The 19,032-nt window shown below is 40.0% G+C and overlaps 1 protein-coding gene across 1 annotated transcript in view; it reads left to right on the top strand.

Moving 5' to 3' along the window:
• The first annotated feature begins 3,707 nt into the window (after positions 1–3,707).
• Positions 3,708–19,032, top strand: part of ADARB2 (adenosine deaminase RNA specific B2 (inactive)) — a 1,180,343-nt gene continuing 1,165,018 nt past the window's right edge. Inside the window, exon 1 of the mRNA XM_069211196.1 lies at positions 3,708–4,125. Within this exon, the coding sequence (XP_069067297.1) occupies positions 4,023–4,125 (103 nt within the window). The 5' untranslated portion in view covers positions 3,708–4,022. The remainder of the gene's footprint in view (positions 4,126–19,032) is intronic.

The raw sequence follows: 19,032 nt of genomic DNA, 5'->3' as shown, positions 1-19,032 counted from the left end.
TGGCCTATGATTTGTAATGTAGTTGTCATTGTGCTGCAGTATGATCTGAAACCAGATTAGCAGCCCCGCAGCATAGAGTTGGTGCTGATATGATTTTTGAGTTTTGTGTAGAATGCTGTAATTTAGTAAATAGTGGGTATGTGTATGACAAGGGCATCAGGATTTTAGTGTAGGGATTATTCAAGTGCGGAAGAATATGGTCTGCTTTGAGAACTTCTGTGAAGATGTGGTGAGTGAGGGAGGTATTGATTGTGGTGAGTAGGGATGGGAGAGCTTCTTTAGAGATGGTTTTAATAAGAGACGAGAATAAAATATTATCTTCAGAAAAGATGGCTTTGAGGGAGTTGAGAATATTAGTAAGATTTGGAAGAGACAGGGATTTCAAGAATGACCATTGTCGGCTACAGCTCATAGATTAGATGAGATAAGAAGAAAAGCAAGCTTAATGCTGTTGATGGGTTGTCTGTTTTTCTGAAATGTTTTCACTGCAAAAAAGGTTGATGGCATAATACTTGACTGTTTAGTGTGTGACTGGAGAGATAGGCATGGGACTGATGCTGTGATCGATTGTCTTGAATAGTGTTCTTCTTCTGCTAGCAGCTTCATTAGAGATGTTAGTATAGTACTAATATTTGGCTGATGTGATGAGTTCAAGTGTGTGTGTGTGTGTGTGTGCACGGGGTGCGCACGCGTAAACTTGTGGAGTGTAATACACTGCTATAGAGGACCTGCCTGCTGTATGCATCAGTTTGAGAATCAGCTGTAAAAACATTTGGAGGCAGCATCTTTCAAAAGCATCTAATGGGATCATTGTAAACCTTTTATCAGTATCTCTGGTTTCTCAACATTGGTGTCCTCTATTTGAAAAGGTGCAGCCAAACATCGGACAGGTGATGCGGATATGGTCTATTCCTATCTGCAGCTATCTTTAGCCTTTTTTAGGTAATGGTGGTACGTCACCTTCACACAGAAACCCCACTGCTCATTTCTTCTATAATTGCAGTGGGTAGTATATCAGTGTAATCAACTTGGGACGCAATGGTCACAAACACATCAAATTTGTTAACAAAGCTGTAGACTCTCCTGGTACCACATTCCTAGTACCAAAATGTAATACTCAGACCCAATGTGCAAATGAGCAGGACACGAAGGAGAAGTACATAAGAGGTAAGTTTTAATCCACATACAATAACCCACGACCAGAGAGGCAACTGATTCTCCAGAAAACTTCCAGTATTCTGCCAGTCATGGAATCTAGAGCACAGAACATTCTAAGAATGACAGGGGTGCAAACAAGCATCACTTAAGGAGACATAATAAAATAAAGAGCAAGCAATTAAATGCTAACAATGAAATGAGAAACGTTAACTGTGAACAGCACATAAAATATGTAACAGTACACTGCACTCCCCCTATTGGAGTCTAGAAGGGCAAACAGAGCATGTTCCATTATGCATGCTATCAAATCGGTAAAATATGCATAATTAGGGCGGTATAACTCATCTCAATACCAGCATACCAGAAACTGGGGTAAATTACAAACCAACTAGTTATCACACTCCAAGCGAATGCAAATTAGAGGGTCCTACTTCCATATTTCATAATCAGGTCTCGGCTGAAATCTAGCATCCCTAAAGTAGAGTTTAGGCACTATATGGGTAAGCAATGTCAAATTAGGCCTGGCTGATCAGCTCTCAGTTATCCAATTAGCAATTTAACCTGAGATGTCAGATGAGGCAAATTAACTCCTGATTTCGGATAATGCTGAATTTTAAACCAGTACAGCTTTTAGAAGATACAGTCCTAGCTTCTTTGGGAAATGTACCGGTTATCGAAATATTCATTTGCAGTAGCTGTGTGGTATGTAGCTGTACCTCTCTGATGCAAAATGTTGGAAGTCATTCTAATACATGCCTGGGGCAAGGTGTACGGAAGGCCGGATCAAGAGGCATTTGCTATAAGCATAAAAGACAGTTCAACAGATCGATCTCTCTCTCCGGAGATCTATATGTAACACGTAGGTCTCAATTTTACATTCTGGTACGGTCAACTCAGACTGTTTCATCAGCATTTCGAGATGACAGAACAAGTAGCATTAAGATGATCTATCATGGCATCTACTATTTACAGTGATAACTTGGTGTAACGGTTACACCTACATATATATATAAAATAATATGGCATGACCATTTGACCATGTAGTATAACACACTTTGTCCTACCCATCCACCAGTTTCTGTATATGACAAAAGTAGAAAACATTGTAAAACAATTTAAACAGAATTGCATTCTCCTTTTAAAATGGCTATTTCAGGGAGTTTTTTGTTCCAGCTTATTGTTTTAGTACATATTTCGATTAAACATAGTTCTCTGAGTACTTAAATTTGAAACATATTCATTTTAATGGTGTTAAAAGAACCATTGGGATTCTGCATCCAAACAGTACATTACGCACAGTTAATTACTCACTAAGTAGAAATTTTATTGCACATAAACTGTAATTTCTCATTTAAAAACAAATTTGTAAGGTTGACTGAGTTTTTTTAAAGTGTTTAACTCTAGCGTGATGCAAATAGATGTATGCTGTTACATTTCGTACAGTGGCGAAAAAATAGTAGTTTCCTTTACAAATACAGCGGAAACACTGATATTTTTGTGGTTGACACAGTTTAGGGCGTGCTTCTTACCACTTTTTAAAAGACTCGTGAAGGAGTTACATAAACAACCGATTTTGTTTTTTTTTAATCCATCACCAAATCAGCCATCTTTGTTTTGAGAGGGATTCCACTATCATACTCGGCCGATAGATTTCAAATTGAAATTGAAACATTGATATATTGCATACAAGGCAATACAATAAGTAATTTCCTTCAAAAATATAGTTTAACAAAAACACTGGGGTTGTTGTAGCTGTTACAATGGACTCCATGCTTCCTGCAATTTTTAAAAGATCAGAATTAAAGTTTCAGAAACTATATTTAAAAATATTTCATCTCTGAATAACCGTCTTAGTCTTAAATGGGTGTATGCAATCATTATATCTGAGAGTTCAAGTTGAAATTGTTACTTTCCTAACAAAAATTCTCCTTCGGTGACCCCAAACAAAAAACTGGGAATCAAAAAAAGGAGCAGAAAAATTGTTGTGGCACCTGAATAGCGACTTTTTACAAGTGATTTCTTTTAAATACTTGGCAATGAAGTGCAGATTCTTTCTGACTAGCCCGGCCTTCTAAAGTCACTCGACCAAAATGTAATAATGAGGTTAGCTTTGTGTACTAGGCGGAATAAGTAGAATTGATGATAACATGTCCACCCCTCTCCCCATCACACGCACACTATTTTAATTAATGAACTGGCGCAAATAAAAATTTGGCAGGGGTAAAATGTGACCACCCCGTCTAGCAGCAGAACGTTTTGTCCATCTGCTTCAACAGCAAGAGCCTTGACATCCCTGGCGCGGTATGGTGCGCCCCTCGGGCTCCTTCCAGACAAACTGGCAGTATGTTTTTATTCCCTCCGGAGCTGTTCCCTCTCCCTTCCTATCAGGTGCTGCCCATATCCGTCAGCCCGAATGGGAGCTGAGTTTGCAGGCTGACAGGGGATGGAGAGGGCTGGTGGTGCTGATGTCAGAGCCGGGAGACAGCTCTGATTGGATCTAATTAGACTTTGCAGCGGCAAATAGACAGGCTCCCTGCATGACTGCCTTCAAAGTGGCTGGTGCCAAACAACTAGCAGAGGTGCACAAAAGTAGGGGCAGTGCATTTCCAGCCCTGCGAGCGCGAGGCGGGCTTGGAGGGAGCTGGCAGGCACTCCTGCAGGCTGGTGTCTGTTCGGTAGAGTGCAGCTCTGCGCGCGCGCCTAGAGTGCCAGCTGAGGGGATCAGAGGCACGCGGGCGATCAGAGCAAGTGACTCGAGTAATAACACTAATCGAAGAAGAGAGACACGCAGCAGCAACTGGAAGGAACCTGCGGCACGGCGCACATCTATTCACAAAAGAGCAACTCTTTCCTGAGGCACGTCAATGGCATCAGTTCTGGGGAGCAGCAGATCTCCCGGCGGCCCGAGCAACCACCAGCTGAAATGCAAATCTAAAAGGAGACGGAGGCGAAGATCAAAAAGGAAAGGTAAGGTCCCGTCTCCATGGCTCCCCTGAGACTCTATTTCTCCCTACCTTTTGGCGTTGGTTCCCCTTCTCCCCCGTGCCTCTTTTTGTTGTTGTTTACCGGTCTGAAGAATGTACGGCTACACTTGGCATACTTGGGACAGGGGCTGCCTGGTGCCCTGTAGTGCAGGTGCGCCAGGTCCTCCCCGCGCAGTTCACAAACGTCAACAAGCAAAAGCCGAAGCAGAGGAATCTCTCTGAAAAGAAAGGGTTTGTGTTCGCGTCAGGTGATTATTAGGCGGCCCTGTCAGAGTAATTATCAGAAAACCTCGGCAGCCAGGCGCGCTGGATCCTGCTGGGGTACCCTTTACAGAGTGAGGCTTCGGCTGTCCTCGACAGAACAGGGCATGGGCACGAGGGAGACATGCTCCTTCTCACATCTTTCATTTGAAGAGTGGGGGTTGGCTTTGTAGTCTGCTGAAAACTCTTGGGCGTGCAGCAGCTCTTTTGCAGTAATGTGAAAGAAACGAGGTATACAGACCACCTTACGTGCACTGTCTAGGTTGCACGTGGCCCATAAAGAGTATTTAAGCGGAGTAAATACGAGAGATTCTGTAAAAAGTCAAACAAACAGTTAGGATTGTGTGTGTTGGGAAAGCATCAGACTGAAAGGTAATTGTTGAAAATATCACCGTATTTTATGTGTATGTGCTTTATATATAATTCATAACAATGGCTTTCTTCCATGCATATTATACTCATGTCCTACACATATTAACACGTTTTCTCAAACAAAGGAGCTTGTTGTGCAGACTGAAAAGAAACAATGCAATTCAAAAGCCAGAACTCACTAATAACTACTGTGTACAACTGAAGGGCTGAAGGCAACCTCGGCAAACTTTTTAGAAAGTGAAGCATCCCACGTGGTCAGGTTGTACTTGTGTTGGTAACCACTAGCAAATTCTCCCATGGCTGATTCTTGGTGCGAATTCAAGTGTATGGCAACAAGTTCGCGCACCTGCACTGTTATATCGGTGCCTTTGTGTCTCTTGTTTATACTTTGTCTCATAAAATAGGCTAAACAAATTATCAATATAACAAAGGTAGGATCATTCGGAGTGGTTTAAACTTACATTAGTTACATTTTTGAAACTACACCAATCAGTTTTGACATAAAGGTCTAAAATATACATCTTAAGTGTTTATGTTCAATGTTTCCACAATCAAAAGTGTATCCCAGTGAACGACTATGATATATCTATAAAATTATGCCAGTGAAGCAAAAAAAGGCCCTAACTGGCTTTCATGCTAAATCGTGATGGAATACCATAGTGCTAGCATTATGAATCAATTTTTAGTAAGTCAGTCTTACCAAATGGTAACCAACAAATTGCCATGCCTTAGAATGTCTAATAGTTTCAAGTCGCATTCTGTAAACTTTGCATTAAGAGTGATTTTCTATGCACATTGGATACGTTGGATTTGAGACTGTGTACTACATCATGTAATAATGCTCATTGTTCAGTCACTCGACTTTTTTTTTGTATCTGTGTAGTTCTGTCCTATCAATTTAAAAGTCTCAGATTCACGTTTGTACTATATATCACAGCTGCTCAACATTTACAGCATTCTTTCTGCTAAATCAGATATTAGACATTAAGAAGGGTGCATATAACTTCACCCATAAATATTCAGGAATACTGGTTCACTAAGGATCTGGAAATGTTAGTGTTACATAACATTTTGACCCGTACCAGCCAAACATAGTATGGTGCATTTGTCAATAAATGTGAGAAGGATTGAGTGAGTCTGCCTGAGAGTTATTTTTAATTGTTGACCCTAGACATCCTAACAGTTTCATATGAACGCCGTTGCAAAATCAACTTTTGACTGTTTTCCACTTGTACATAACAAATGTGATTTTGCCAAAAATAAAATGCTGCATAGAGTCAAATAATGAAAGTCCTGTTTCCATAATACTGTCTTTCACATGCATACTACCGAAAAGTTCATTTAAAATGCTTTGGACAATTACCCCCACCTTGCACTAAAGTAAATCTCCACACATATTTCTGTATGTAGGTGAGTCCCTAAAAGATGAATGAGGAAACCACTTTACACAAAAAGACCACAAGACGCGGTTATCGAACATGACAGCATTAGTCACCTAGCGTGCAATTCTTCTTGTCACCGAGGCCTCAGATAAATAGCTGTCAGGGGATGCTGATATATAACGAACTAATCAGGCAGAGTGATAATGGACGCACAATCTGATAGCCGGTTTATTTAGTCTTGCACCTTCTGATATGAAGGTGGAAAAACGTCAAATAGCAGAGCAGAGGATGCCTCTTTTGTTGCTTTGTACTTCTTGTCAAATGCATGTATGTATCAGCTGACAAAATACCCACTCTACAAGGGTTTCTGCAACCAAACAATGCACATCTGCACAAGAGATGAGTTGCAATTAGCCCGATTAGCTTGCCTGATGAATTGCATAAATGTGCTATTCCGTAATTTGAAATGTAATTGTTATGGTTCATTTTGCTTTTAAAATGATTATTTCTAAAAATGAAAACAGAAAAGAATCACAGCACTAAAATCAAAGTGACTATCCACTAAATAAGGTGTGTTTTTGTTTGGTGGTATATTTCTCCGAGTTTTTAATTCCCAGGGTTTCCAGGCCTAGAAAATGTTTCTGAAAGGAAACATACGAAAAGGAAAGATTGGATTCATATTACAAAAGCGAGTAACCCAAAGATCCCGTATGCACACTTCCTTCCTACACTAGAGCGCCTATCAATACTGTCGCGATAGAGCGTGACCTTTGTTCGCCTTCAAAATCCATTATCTCTATATCACATTAACAGGGGAAATAATACATCTATTGACCACTTCGCAACATGAACAAAACTTTTATCTTAATTTGCAAAATGGATCGTACGCTCTCCCATTAAGTTTGTTTAATTAAACGTGAGTTAGAGTTAAAAAAAAAAACATGGCCAGTTAGAGGTATGATTATAGAATTATTTCGGACTAACCTTCAAAATTTTAGGACCTTGGTCACCTTTTTCCCAGTCAAAGATGAAGATCCTTTGTTGTTGATTTCTTTATAGAGCAATTCTGGCAGACACACTTCAGTGTTTCTTTGTTTATATTGAGAAATCGCGAGTTTAGTCAAAAGGTAAAAAAGAAAGGTACACATACATGTGTGTTTGTTCTTTGACAGAAGTTCACCAAAGTCAAAGTTCTTTAAGGAGAGTAAGTAAATTAGCCAACGGTCCTCTTATTTGATTCCTGGTGGTTTGTGCATCCCTTGCAGCCAGTACAAAAAGGAACCCTTGTTACTGAATAAGAGCACATGGTATAATGTTAAACTTGCATCTTGACTTTTGGTGCTCTGTATCATTATGTTTTTAAAGGGTATATGTTAAGGCGTGTCACATCAAAGCTTGAAAGGTTGATTTTACAATAGGGTTAGGATTTGGGAGATTACATGAAGGGCTCAATTTGATGCTAGTTATTTAAATCTATATGTATGAAATTAATTTATCTATAAAGGTGCTTGTGTTATTTTATTAGAATACCTGAATATGTTTTCTCATATGTGCTATTGACTAAAACGAATTTCAGAGGCTGACTGTATTATAATCCTCTGTTTTTAAATCCTTTTGTGAGGATCCATTACTCGCACTGAGGAAGTGTCCTAAACACTTGATGAAGCTGCTGTTGGATGAACGTGAACACTCTGTGCCAGGGGACGGAGAGGATTGTCAGTCTCAATAAAGGAGCACACCCGTTAGGAGATAAATACTGCATAGTAATGGATGTCATTCTGCGCATAGTGTACCTGTTTTTTTTTATGTAGACCAATAAATACAGAGCGCACCTTACATAACGATAGCCAAAGAGCTAAAAAACCCTATTTTTCAAATGGCAAATCAATTAGAGAAAAGTACATTCTTTTATGCACATCTTCTTAAAGTGGATATGTTAGATACCGCTTCTTAGACATCAATTGCTGTCTGTTCCATTGTCACGCTAATGGATGCTACATACTGTTTTAGCCAGAATGTGTGTAAAGTGCATTTAGACTTCTGCTCAGGTAATTTAAGGCTTGCAAAAAGTAATGCTGTGAAAGAAGGGCGATTTGGCTTTCAGTGAGATACATTGCAAATAAGGAGAGGGGTCTAGCACTTGGAAGTGGTATTGACAAATGTCGAATTTCAGACAGTTTAGCTTGTAATCACCACCTAGGAAAGGTTCCAGTGATCAGTAAACCTGTGTGTCAGCCATTACTGAACGTTGTGTTGCATTATTTTCAGTCATACCTACAATAAAGAGGCAGGATTTATAGGTTTATCCCTTGCAGTAATTAGAGGTTTTAAAGAGGAATGCAGAAACCAGTGCACGTCCTGCAACACACGGCCTGTAGACTTAACCTCAGTACATAAATGGCATATGCCCGACTAATAGGTTAATAGTTGACTGGCATGACTGCTAATGATTAGTATTGTAGGATCTCCTGGATTGTCTTAGAATCTCAGGTACCTGCACACAAATATGAACCTAGTCCATTTTCCTAATCTTGCAGGTCAGTCTAAAGATTTGGACACTGAGTCCCTATTTTTGTAATGTATGAATGATTGTGATTGTGTCTCAATACTTCCCGGATGTAATGTTTTCCGAACGCCCTACAGTAGTTTCTCTCTTCTACATGAAAATTATTCAGGGTAGAAGGGGTGTACCAAGACCTTAGTCTGTTACCACAAAGTCACAACTTCCCAAACTGTCATCTAAGGAAAAGTGAAATATTGAATTAGAACTCTGGTAAAGTTTGAGTTTACCTTCAAACGATTTATTTTGTACAACTCTGCAAAACATAATCACTTTTATGCACACAGAACCTATACGCGCATAAGGTAACAGCAAATAGCAATAAACGATTATTAAACCATTACTAAGTAAATTGTGTTGCCATACATCAGAAATATGCTTTCTAATTAGTCATCAACAGTCGACTAGTAAGCAATGGTACTGCACTCCATTCTACCTTCAACAAACAGATTTAACTTACATTTACTAGACAACATAAAGACCAACTACGTAGTTCAAGGAGCAAGTGGTCCTGAAATACAAAAGGAAAAACCTAATCACTGATATCCACTACCCCACATAGCTGCTAAAGGATAACTACTACCCTTCCCCTGTATCTGCCCTTCCCATGTTCCTACTTTGACTACAGAAGATCTGTTAAGCAGTCACGTTTGAAGTCCCATCAGGTGAAATCTTAATGGCTTATCATTTAAACCAAATTATTCCAGCTTGAGTTCTCTGAACTTGTTTGTGCTCCAGTTATCACGAAGTTGACACTTTTTTGACCCTCAATTTTCACCAGATTGCTGTACATGCAGATTGCGACCTAAAACATTTTCACTTTACATGTACCTTTCAAAAGTGTCCGACCTTGTTCACTAAAGTGTGAAGCACTGAATATGATTTTGAGTTTTTCTTAGACCACCCAGAGTCATCATAGTATTTTTTTATGATGGCATGCTGATAATTTGTAGATATTGATATGCAAATCAATGTTTGTGGATATTGATCCATGACATAAAAATGTATACAGGAATTCTACAATCCTCAAAATCCTAAGTGTATTCAACTACATTGCTGGAAATATGCACAGTATTTTTGTTTAAGTGTGAAGCTTTCTGTCTCCACTTTAAGAATGCCTTGTGTTTTTCTCAGTTTTCTGCAATTACATGTACATTGCTACTGTCCACTTGGATAGTGGGATAATGTGGTAAGTTTGGAAGCAATGAAACTCATGAGATGAATAGTTAGAAGATTATCATATTTGACTGACAGGTAACCTGGATGTTTAGTGGAGTTGAGAATTTTAACTGATTAAATCCATAAATGATAGTGCATTTAGCAAATTGCCTTTGCAAACGGAGTATACATTTTATGACCATTATGTGGTTAATTTAGATATTTGATTCCAAAAATGAATGACAAAGTTTGATGCCAGATAAATTGTTTTTTTTTCTTCTTTAGAACAGCATTTAATTATTGCCTTTGTGGAATGATCCGCTACTGTATGCAAAATGATGTTTCAATTGTACAGCTGGTTGATTGGTCAGACCAAACATGCACGGTGCCTCTGTTCTGCCTGGTAGGTAGGCATTGAGGGGTGATTGTGACTCTTACCAGATAATAATGTGATGAGTCCATTATACTTTTGTTGAGTGGATTTAGTTACTGTTTATATGTCTGTTGTATAGCTGATTCATCTTTACTCAGGTAAGGTAATCTTTTCTTGGAGCTATTTAAGAGGTACTTTATTGAAAGATCGTGCGAATCAAGAACTCGCAAAGCCGTACTGCAGTCTAAACACTAAGAACAGGCAGAGCTTGTCGACGGCTCCTGCGGGGCAAAAATCAAAGTGGGTAAAATGAAGGAAATAAGTACACCAGATGGATGACAGAAGTAGGATTATTGTGAAATGAAATCCCATGAAAAATTAATGAAATCGAAAGATTGTGCTAAGGCTGGAGGTATGGAGTCAGCCTAGTGCTTCATCTCTTCGCACTGCCAAAGTAATAAATGAGCATGTTTCATCTTGGCTGGGTTCAGGGACACAACTCCTTCTCCACGACAAGCTTGTGTCGCACCCCAAGATGCGCAGAGCTTATCAGGCTGCTCTGGCAGCTCAAGAGGAAGGGCTGGATTTGGCGATAAAATGAAATCGATTGCACATTTATCTGCCATCTAATTCCTAATCTTTTTTTCTATTTTATTTTTATACTTGCCTCCCTGTCTAAGTGATCCGTATAATAAGACCAATTTAGGACTGCATGAAGGGCGTCAGTTATGGTGGCGTGAACCTAAAGCTATTAACTAAATAGAGGACATGCGTGGCTAAGGTGGAAGGATTCGGATTCATGTTTAAATTAAGCCTCATTACTGTATATTAATAAGGTGGATCACAATTTAAAGTCAATTGCCTTAATGTGAACTTTATATTTTAGGCAAATACTTTATTTCCACTTTCTATAAATAAACTTTAGCAAGATTTAAGAACTCTATGAAGATACCAAATCTGCCTCTTGACACTTTGTGACCCGGGTTTATTCAGTTTACAGATGATAGTGACATTTTGCGTACCGCGTATGGACCCTGATCTGAAAAATGCAGATCAAGTTCACAGAAGTGGGGTCCAGGGCTGACAAATAAAATGGAAAAAAAATGAAAAACTAACAGGCTAGGTAAATTACTTATTGACTCTGTATGTATAGTCGGGTGCATTCCAAGCTGTGTATGATGGAATTGTGTTTAGCGAGTACACAACATGTGTATATTTGACAGTTTTCTTGCCACGTGTTGCACGTTCATGTAGGCAGCACATTGGCTTAGTCCCAGTTGGTAGAAAATGCATCCATCACCTATATGTTGAACTGACAGTCTGTGTTTTGGATTGATTTGTCAGATAATATTTGTGTAGTGATATGCTTTAATGCAGAATTAATTCTATGAACACCGACATTTACTCGAGTGACAGTTCATGACCTGCGGGTAAAAGTGCGTATATGTTAGTTACAAGTTTATGTAAAATTTTGCGCACCTTTATAGTTTGCCGAGTGGTGGGTTGTTGCAATGTGAGGATGTTGTGTGCTGCATGTAAGCGATTCTGCTTATTTCCACCATTTACGCTGAACTTGCTCATTCTTGTTCTGCAGCTGACATGGCTTCTGTTCCTACAGCATCATTGATCACCATATATAATATATTTAAAAAATATAAAAGGCATAGTGTTTGTGCGGGTCTTAAATTCTCAAAATATGGCTGTGTGCTGTTGAAGTAAAACGTGGTTTATGTGTTTTAAAGCACCTGGAATTCAGTTGTCTCCTTTACCACTGGCTCAATCCCGTACAGGTCTGCAGGGTGGTTGCAAACAGAACATTTGTCCTTGTATCCGAGATATGCAAAGCAAGAAGTACACGACAAAACCCTGAAGATTGACCTCCGAGCAGCAGATTCTTGAAGCATGAACGTTTTTGTTTGGCAAAACTACTGTATGTATGTATGCGTATTTATATGGTATTTCTAGTGCACAAACTTAGCCTAAAAATAGCAGAGCCCTATACATGATCAAACCAACAAGTAATGGGAGAGGGAGCTGGATTGTGGAGAGCTAACTTATTGTGATGCAGTGTTCTTTAATATGATGAGTCTTCATCTATTTCCTACTTTGAAGCAGTGTGTGGGCAGTCTTGATGGATACGGGGATGTTGCTCCAGATCTTGATTGCATAATTTGGAAAAGGTCTTCTGTCCTGCGTTTTATTTTTTAATTTGTTACACTCCTTAGTCAGATGGTGGCCTGTATATTAGTGTACAGAGCACCACCAGAGATTGTGAGCTTGTCCGTAAAATAAGCTGGTAAGCTGGTTGTGATGGCTTTGTCAATGGTTAAGCTGGTTTTGAAGATAGTGCAGGCCAGCTAGCGAAGCCAATGGAGTTCCATTAAGATGGGGGTAATTCAATCATATTTCTTCAGGCCCTGGATGAGATGTACTATGGAGTGTAGGAGGCATGGAGCAGGGCATTACCACCATGCAGATTAGAGAGTACAGTTTGGATTTATTTAGGAGATAGTTGGTGACAAGCCATCTGTTTGTTTTTTAGCAATGTGAGGGTGAAGTTGTCTGGGATGAATCCAAGGTACTTGGCATTGGGTGAAAGGTGGGGTTCAAAGTCATCAAGGTTCATGCCATTGAGTCAGGTTTATACTATATCTTACTCACTGTTCTTGACTAATAACAAGAATTCTGCCTTAGTTGGGTTGAAATTCAGGTGGGTGCCTGACATCCAGGTCTTGATAGTGGTCAAGCAGTATTTCAAGTGTTGGATGTCTGAAGCAGAAGCAAGTTTTATGTAGAGGTGTGTATCACTGGCATATTGGTGAGTCTTGATGCTAATATCGGTGAGTGGAGCAGCAGCTACTCGATGTAAAGGTTGAAGATGACAGGAGACAGTGTTGAATCCTGAGGACCCCAAGGGTTATAGGGTGTCTTTTGTGACCTGGATGAGCCCATGTGAACAAACTGGTGTCTGTTGGACAGATAAGAGGAGAGCCAGTGAAGGAAATTGTCAGAGAATCCCATACAAGACTCTTGGGTATGTATGAGGGTGGGATGGTTGACTGTGTTGAAGGTAGCCAAGAGCCCAGCAATAGCATGAAGAAGGGGGCTTCTTTACCTGTGGTCAAGAGTGCATTGTCTGTGATGTGTAAGATAGCAGTGCTGCAGCATGAACTATAGCCAAACTGAAAGTTTTACATGATATGATCTTAGAGTTGAACATAGACTGCTTTTTCAATGATCTTGTTGATGGATGGCAAGGTCATAGGTTTCTTTAGAAGTGGAAGGATCTAGACTATCGTTAGAGTTTCTGGGAAGATATTTTGAGTGAAGGAGACATTGATGATGGCATGTAGAAGTAGGAGAGTAGGGGTAATAGAGTGTCCAGAGACAGAGCTTTGTTGAAGGACTATTTTAAGGCATCATCTTCATAAGAAGTGACTTTGAAGGAGTTCAGTATGCCAGTGAGATCCTGGAGAGGTAGGGTTTGAAGGCTGACCATTGCTGGATTCTACAGGATGTGGTGGATGTATGAGATAAAGCAGACTTGGTGTCGTCGATATGCTGTGACATTTTCTGTAAGTTTTTGCTGAATAACCTTTGCACACATTCTATGCAAAATTAAGTTTCTATTCATGAACAAAACATCACAAGAAATTATGGGCAAGGAATGAGGGATCAAGATTAAAACATGCAAAGAAGCAGGACACACGCAAAGCTGTCTCAGTGCTGTAAATCATGATGATCTATTGACTAAAGTGATCACCTTGGGACTGGGTAGTTTTCAGCACTTTTCTGAACAATCATGTGATTCATGTGATATCATGTTATATCTCTGTGCTTTTAATTGTAAAAAAAAATAAACAATAGTCCCTGTTATATCTTCTCTGGTCCATCACAGTCTGATTTCTGCTTTCTGGTCTCAGCAATCTGCACACACCATACTAATCTAAGGGCAGATTCATGTCAAAATGTATCTGCTTCAATAAACCTGCTCTTTGTGAAGCACTATGAGCCATAGAAATAGGTCTGCACAATATCAAATACCCATAAAAATGTTAATATGCCTCTTGCTCCTGATTCATTTCGGAAGGATGAGTTGGCTCAACTGGGGTTTGAACCTGAGATGCTAAAGTTTCCGTGTCAGTTATCACAGGTATTTAGGGCTTTGTTTTGAGCAAGGGAGTAGTCCTGAATCAGGCGCAAATGTTTGTTTGCGCAGTGAGTCGAGAATACAAGAAGTGCACAAAATGTGCACTTTTTTCCCTGCAAACATTTTTCCCTACAGACATTTTTCTAGGTAATACCTTGTGGACTTTGTGCAGGAGTTATAAATAACACAATTCTGAGTTTTGTTGCTCAGACAACCTCCATTAACACAATAGCAACGTTGCATAACCAAAGATGGCTGATAATACCACACTAAGTAAAAAACACACCTTGGGGTCTCAGTGTTTACTTGGTGTGGTAAAACCTTTCCCATATAGGAGCACAATCCGTATGAGGCCCACAGTAATTCATAATCAACAAAACCAGAAGTTGTTGAGGAAGACATATTTTGAAGCCCATGCAATCTTAAAAGCTTGCACAAACTGAAAATGGAGACAGTGTGCCGAAAAGGTCATACACATTTGTCTAATGAACATCAGCACCTTTAATGGGCCATACAGAAGTGGTTTCTAAGCCGTACAGCAGTAGCTACTACAGAAATAAAAGAGGCCCAAAGGAATTTCGATTAGTGGGCTTGCTTGAATGCCCGGTCAGGGAACCGTCTGATAGTATTTCCAATAGTACTGAATTGCACTTGCATTTCTTCTTTGGAATATTTTTATGATTTCTAATCTAAACCCTAATGCTTACTACTGACCCTTGATAAAAGAAACCTTTTGCCAAACACCATTCATGTTTCTTTCAGGATTTATTTTTACATAATGTGAAAATCGCATGTCCTACTATTTTTAATTCGTAACAATTGCAATTAAATATAGAACATGTATTGAATGCTTCTTTAAAACCTAAACACCGTGTATGATGTTCAAATTAATCTCTTCAGACTCCATTACTCTGTGAAACTGAAAACCTGGCTATACCAACAGGCCACATTCAGGGCACCCCTCACTCCTTAGCAGGTGATGTGCGCACCATACAAGTCAATATAACATGACATGACACAACATAACATACAGCATTTTGACCCATGGAAGGTCTAAAAAAGAACGTGTAAATAAATAACATATTACAGCACTAAACAGACCTACTAAACCACTTGAGGTGGTAAACTACAGGAAATATATTTTAACGTTAAATAAGGTATTGCTTTATTGCACACACATGAATATATCTTAGCTGGTGTGACATTTAGGTTGTAAATTTTATTGCCATCATAATTACATTACTCCTTTTCTGTTTCCAATCTTTCTGTCATTTCTGTTACTGTATTCGTTTTACACTTTATATACTATGCATCCCTCAACACAACTATATGGGCACTTAAAAGCATGGCTTGTGAGTGTAATTGAGTTTCGAGCCCACTTTACATGGCTCCAGCAAAGTATTAAATGGCAGTCAGATTCAATATGTCTCCTAATCTCTGAGTCAACAACATGGAAGACAGTAAATTAATTTGTTGATACGTGTATGATCATAAATGTTAACTGGGATTTACAGTGAAGTAGTGTTGAAAATGACCCTTTCTGCATGGTCTCCCCCAAACCTTTTGGCTTTTACACTCCATTTTTTCCTGAAATCCTTTTTGTTGCCCCTAGGACTCTGAGCACCTTACCACTGCTGACCAGTGCTAAAGTGCTTGCTCTTCTCACCTAAACATGGTAACATTGGTGTGTGCACAATTGGCATATTTAATTTACTTGAAAGTCCCTTGTAAAGTGGTACAACGTTTACCGGGGCCTATGCAGTAAAAGCTACTAATGGGCCACAGCAGTGATTGTGCCTCCCACTTAGGCAGCCTTTTAAGCATGTCTCAGGTCTGCCACAATTTGACTGCAACTTCGACTTGGCATTTAAAACCCCTTGCCAAGCCTTAAACTCCCAATTTATTACATATAGGTCACCCCTAAGGTAAGCGCCAGGTAGCCCTAGGGCATGGTGCTAAGTAACTAAAAGGTAGGACATATACTTTTAAGTTTTACATATTGTGGTAGTGAAAAACTCCTTGAGTTGTTTTTCACTACTGTGAGGCCCACTCCTCTCATAGGCTAGCATTGGGAATTCCTTAAAACAATTATAAGCTGTAATTTCTGGCTGTATCACGTTACCTATCTTTGGAATGGTAATGATAAATCCTCCTTACTGGTAAAGCTGGATTTAGCCTTACTATTTTAGAAATGCCACTTTTAGAAAGTAGACATTGCTCTGCTCTTACAACCCTGTGTACCTGCAGCCTGTCTCCAGTACACGTCTTGGATTGGTTACAGCTGCACTGTATGCATTCCCCCTAGACAGCCACAACCCAAACACAGAAAGGTTAGGTGTGTCTGAGTGCTTATCCGCATTCATCTGCATTCTGATGGCTCTTCCAGGGCAGGAAGGAACAATACATACACCTTAATAGGCAGTGCCTGTCCCCACTCAAAGGGCTGATTACCCCTTACTGATAGTATGGCACCAGGGGTGAGCAAGAAAGACAACTTGGGCACTTCAAAGACCGTTCTTTGAAGTCACCTCCACTTCAAATACACACTAGGGTATAAGTACTGGGTCTCTGAGCCAAGAAATCAGACACTTATTGACCAACAACTGGAGTTTGTCAGAAGAATTACTGTACTGCATCAAGGACTGTTACTCTGCTGGACTGCTGACCTGGAAAGACTGCTCTTCTGCTGTGCTGTCCTGCTGCCTGCTGATCTCTGACCTTGCTGAGGGAGAACTGGACTCTGCCTTGCACCCTAAAGGGTTCTCAAAGGGCTTGTTGGTTTGCCGTCTGTTGCTAGAGACTCATGAATATCAAAGTCTCTACCCCTGCTCCCCGGCCTGGTTCACTGGAAGTGGACCCGGATAATTGCACCGGCAGAATCAATGCATCAACCCTGTTGCAGGAGCAAAATCAGCACATCGCACTTGGGACCCGAGCAACATCTCCAGAACCACTGCACTAACTGACACATCCCTGGCCTGCTGGAAGAGGCACCTGACGCATCAGCATCAATGCATCACTGAACCTACTGCATTGCTGTCATCGCTGCAGGACGATCAATGTATACCTTTAACAGTGTGGAGAAACCTTGTACATTGGCTTCAAAATCAGTGTGTCGCGGCTTCAGTGCTCATCTTCAGAAACCAGCGTGTTGGAAAAATCAATGCATCGACTGCGGGAGTGGTATCAACACATGTACCAATGCATCCTCCCTGCATCTTGTGTTTGCGACCAGAATCAAGGTACCCTGTTCCCCGGGCATGTGTGACTTCTGTACCCAGCCAGCATTCCATAGCGGTTGGCTTGAACTGTTGACTTTACCCTGGTCTAGTGCAATCTCAAGTAATCCCTAAAGTGCTATTTGCTTCTAAGCACAAGAACTCTTTTATTCTAAAATTCATATCTCGGCTTCTACTCATTGGATTTTCATTCTTTTGGTCTTAATTAATTTATAAAAATTATTGTCTATTTTTGTAAACCTGTGTGGAGTATTTTTGTGGTTTTTCATTGGGTTGATGTGTGTTGTGTTGCACAAATACTTTACACATTTCCTCTTTAGATAAGCCTGACTGCTTTGTGCCAAGCCAGCACACGGTAGCACAGGTTATCTTTTAGTGTGTATGTGACTTACCCTGACTAGAGTGGTGATCCCTACTTAGACTGACTGGGTGCATACCCCTGCAAACTAGAAACACAATTTCTCACAAATAGTGTGGCATTCAATCCAACCACACACCCCGAAGCTTCTTGACTGAGGACGGGTTAGGCTACATGCTGCTGGCAATCACTAGCGCTTTATAAATCTGTTTTGAATTTTGTTGTGGCTCTCTTGTTTATAAACATTTACAAATCTGTGTGGGGAAAGCATTTGCTTTTCCTTCTAATTTAGGGGTAGGTGAAGGCTACACCTGTGAATATTTGAAAACTTTGCATTGGAGAACAGGGATATTTCCCCACCTGCACAATTGAGTTGTTTGCTAGCCACAGAATGTCCGAACCATTAATAGCTAAACATCTTACGGCTGGGAAATGTCTCAAAGTATTTTTTGGTATTTTGGGGGATTGGCAAGTGGTAGGTTCGAAACTAGGGCGTGAGGGCTACTATAGCACTGGTGGAGTAGCAGGGAGTGAGGCAAGATATGAGCTACGGTGGGGGTACCCACAATAGACGGCTACTGCACTATGGTAGTCTACCCCTTCCCACTGTTACAAAGAGCGACTAAAACTGAATATTCCCTAAAATACTTCTGTGTTTGCCATAGAATTCCCGAATTTGCAAGACACTTGACTTTGAAACTTCTCACTCCTCAACTCTTAGGCAGTAAATATAATATAATTGCCTCTCTGCAAGGTGAGCAGAGTACAACAAGCTTGAAACAGTACTGTGTCATACAGGCCTATAAATCACTGTTGTCAGACAGTCACAATTGAATGTGAAATGTAGAATGTAAACTTTAAAGGGGAGCATTTCTTTGAATGAGCAATTTATTTCATAAGCTCTACAATCCATCTAACACATTCTATACCAGGCTGGTGCTTCGATAACGTGATGTAAAGAATCGACCCAGGTGCTACCAAATTACACCAAATGACCACCCCCTCCAAAAAATTGTTTTTGTTAATGTAAAGAGAGT

This window comes from Pleurodeles waltl, chromosome 10 (assembly GCF_031143425.1).
Source record: "Pleurodeles waltl isolate 20211129_DDA chromosome 10, aPleWal1.hap1.20221129, whole genome shotgun sequence".
In the NCBI taxonomy this organism is placed as follows: Eukaryota; Metazoa; Chordata; class Amphibia; order Caudata; family Salamandridae; genus Pleurodeles; species Pleurodeles waltl.
Note: the sequence above shows the minus strand (reverse complement) of the source record. Positions and strands in the feature narration are given on the sequence as shown.